Genomic DNA, 3,031 nt, shown 5'->3' on the forward strand with positions numbered 1-3,031 from the left:
ATCACCACAGTTCCAGCAACCTTCTGGATCTTTTGGAGGATTATTTGGGGTCCCATTAAGGGGTCTCCATCCCCTCTGACTGCCTCTGCTTCTTCCTCGTCCCCTACGGGGGCTTTGGAACAAGGCAGAAGTTTCTAATTCTTCAAWATCATCTATATGAAAAACAACAATAACAGAAATGCTTGACCTACTGTCTACTGGGACTGGGGCAGACAGAACGGCAGCAGCGGCTGGGGAAGGGGCGGCTGCAGGAGCCTGCGCTCCCTGCAACGTTACGGCCTTTTCTCTGCCTGCATTGAGTTCATTATCTTCTTTTTTCCATTTTGACATCTATGTCATGCTACCAGAAAATCTGGACAGCTTGTATTTTACATCCCTTTCGGGATCCTCAGCAAGTGAGGAATTACAACATTTATTTCCCATTATTTTAGTACTCTGCAATTAGCTTACAATGGCTTGGTATTTTGTGCTTTCCTTCAGAGAGCACTCTAAGTGAGTGCTTAGTATCCCCTGAAGAACAGTCTTCTAGGCCAGACTAGGTCTGGTCCAGTTCTTCACCAAGGATTCTAATTCAGAGGACAGAAAGTTTTACTCTCAAAGAAATCAAGACACACACACACAGATTTTCCCTGCCAACATGAGGATCTTCCCTTATGGGGCACCTCATCCAGAGGGGGACTCTAAATTACCCCTCCTTCCTTTTCCCTGCCAACGTGAGGATCCCTTTAACCCTATATGTTTTTGTAAAACAAATGACCTGACAATTTTTATTTTTTGCTTCAAGACTTCATGAAGATCCTAGTTCCAAAAAGATTAGAATTTTCTGACTATTTTTGATGGGTCAGGCTTTATAGGGTCAAAGAGATTTCCTCATCCGGAGAGGGGCTCTAAAGATACATCTCCTTCCTTGGGACTCAAACCCGATTTTGGGACTCAAACCCGAATAACGCTCACGTTTCTGTTGGTTCGTTTTGTCTGTTCGGATCTCGTCAATCCGTCGTTGGCAGACAAAGTTGGACCTAGGACGCTGGCCTGGCGAAGAATTCACTTCCCGGGACTTTGTTTCCAGGTCCTGTTGACTCTGGCCGTGCACGGTTTTAGTGCGTCGTTCTTTGTCTGTCAGCGAATGGGTATGTTGAGAATCCGGGTCACGGCACCAACTGATAGGTATTTTCTCAAACCTACATGAAAAAAGAGAACCACAGACAACGTATATGAGTTTTCAACCAAACGCCAGATCCAAAGTTATTACTCATCATAAGGGGTCTTTGGGCTGCGCTTTGCCTTGTTCCTCACCTAGGACCTGTCTGCCTTGGGTGACCCTACCAGGGGCATAAAGCCCCAGACGGCATAGCTCCTAGGATCATTGGGACACTCAAACGCCTCCACCAGATAAGGTGGCAGGAGAGGTATTTACAAATAGACGAAGGCAATACTGTCCTTACTGATGCTGTTTCTGTTGTTATGTTTTTCTGTGTTTGAGTTGGTAGTAATGCTTGTATACTTAACTAGTAGTCAGGGTCTACAGTGTCTTCCATTGATATTTTGTCTGTTGGGAGCTAGCAGGTTTAAAAACCAGTGGTTCTAATCAACGTGGGGAAAAATTAATGATAAAGTTAAATCCTTGGAACAAGTGTATTGAGCTAATATGTAATGACTCTTCTAAGGGCTTCATGTATAAAGCGTGCGTACTCACACAAAATATGTGATGCCATATTTTATGCACAAGTCGGCATGTATAAAAATGAACGTGGCGTGAAAATGTGCGTAAATATATGCAGACTTTTGACCTGCCATGAAAATGTGCAGCAGCCTTGCAAACTTTTTATGTGGACAATATCAAACTACAAAGCGCCAAAACTCACCTAAATCCACTGAAATCTGATTTCATTCAGTATTTTTTAGACCAAGAAGCATCAAACCCGATGGCTACTGATGCTGCGTTTCTTTCGCAGGTGTTTGATGCCAGTGGTTCCTTCCTCTCCTACATCAACACGTCGGCAGACCCGCTCTACGGCCCACAGGGACTGGCACTCACCTCTGACGGACATGTGGTGGTCGCAGATTCTGGCAACCACTGCTTCAAAGTCTACCGCTATCTGCAGTAGCTCACCTTTCTATACCTGCTTACTACCAGGAAATGGTAGACTGGAAAGACTGGAACACTGCATTTATCAACTCATTCATTCATTCATTCATTCATTCATTCATTCATTCATTCATTCATTCATTCATTCATTCATTCATTCATTCATTCATTCATTCCACTGTGCCATCTGTTAGGATTCTGTTCTTGATTCTGAAGCAATAACTCATCACAGGTAGCTGCTGCTGGTTAGTGTTTTGAAGAAGTTGATCACAACTTTCACAAGACATTTGGAGTGTGCTAACTTGAAGTTTTAATAGCGATACACCCAGAACTTGTCAACAAATTTTAGGAAACTGGAAACAAACTGCTGCACTGGTTTTGAAAATGACTTGCTTGTTAAGTGAGAATAAGATGTGTATGTTCAACTACAGTTTAGGTACCTCCGAAATATACAGATATTACTGCACTTTTCAGCACTTTTCTGTTGAAATGCCCTTAAGATGCCTCACAATTTGCCTGTTCACTCTCAGAATAAAAAAAATTGGTGTAGGATGATTTGAAGCATGACCACACAATACTATGCATGCTGTTTTTAGCAAACATCTTATAATATAATGTACTGCATTGAAACTACAGAGTTCAGTATCACAAGCTTATTACTTAAAATGCCTCCACAGTTTCAGTTTTTCAATATTTCCATCAAAAAACAGCTATTTAGTTCTGTTATACTTTTTAGTAGAACTGATTTCTTGATTGGTTTTAAGAAAACGAAATGCATGCATTTGCATCACAAACATGGGCCACCTGATATTGACCTGAGTGGATCGCAATGAGTGACATGAATAAATATTTAAATTACATAATTAAAATTAAATTGGTGATGATAAATAAATGTATCCTGGATTATTTGTGTCAATATTTATTTAAAATATAATGGTTTAA

The 3,031-nt window shown here is 41.2% G+C and overlaps 1 protein-coding gene across 4 annotated transcripts in view; it reads left to right on the forward strand.

Moving 5' to 3' along the window:
• Nucleotides 1–2,995, forward strand: part of trim2a (tripartite motif containing 2a) — a 39,199-nt gene extending 36,204 nt beyond the window's left edge. For all 4 annotated transcript variants that reach the window (XM_008405636.2, XM_008405627.2, XM_008405623.2 and 1 more), the window contains exon 12: nt 1,956–2,995. In XM_008405636.2, coding sequence (XP_008403858.1) covers nt 1,956–2,108 — 153 coding nt within the window. In that variant the 3' untranslated portion in view covers nt 2,109–2,995. The remainder of the gene's footprint in view (nt 1–1,955) is intronic.
• Nucleotides 2,996–3,031: the final 36 nt, after the last annotated feature.

This window comes from Poecilia reticulata, linkage group LG1 (assembly GCF_000633615.1).
Source record: "Poecilia reticulata strain Guanapo linkage group LG1, Guppy_female_1.0+MT, whole genome shotgun sequence".
NCBI lineage: Eukaryota > Metazoa > Chordata > Actinopteri > Cyprinodontiformes > Poeciliidae > Poecilia > Poecilia reticulata.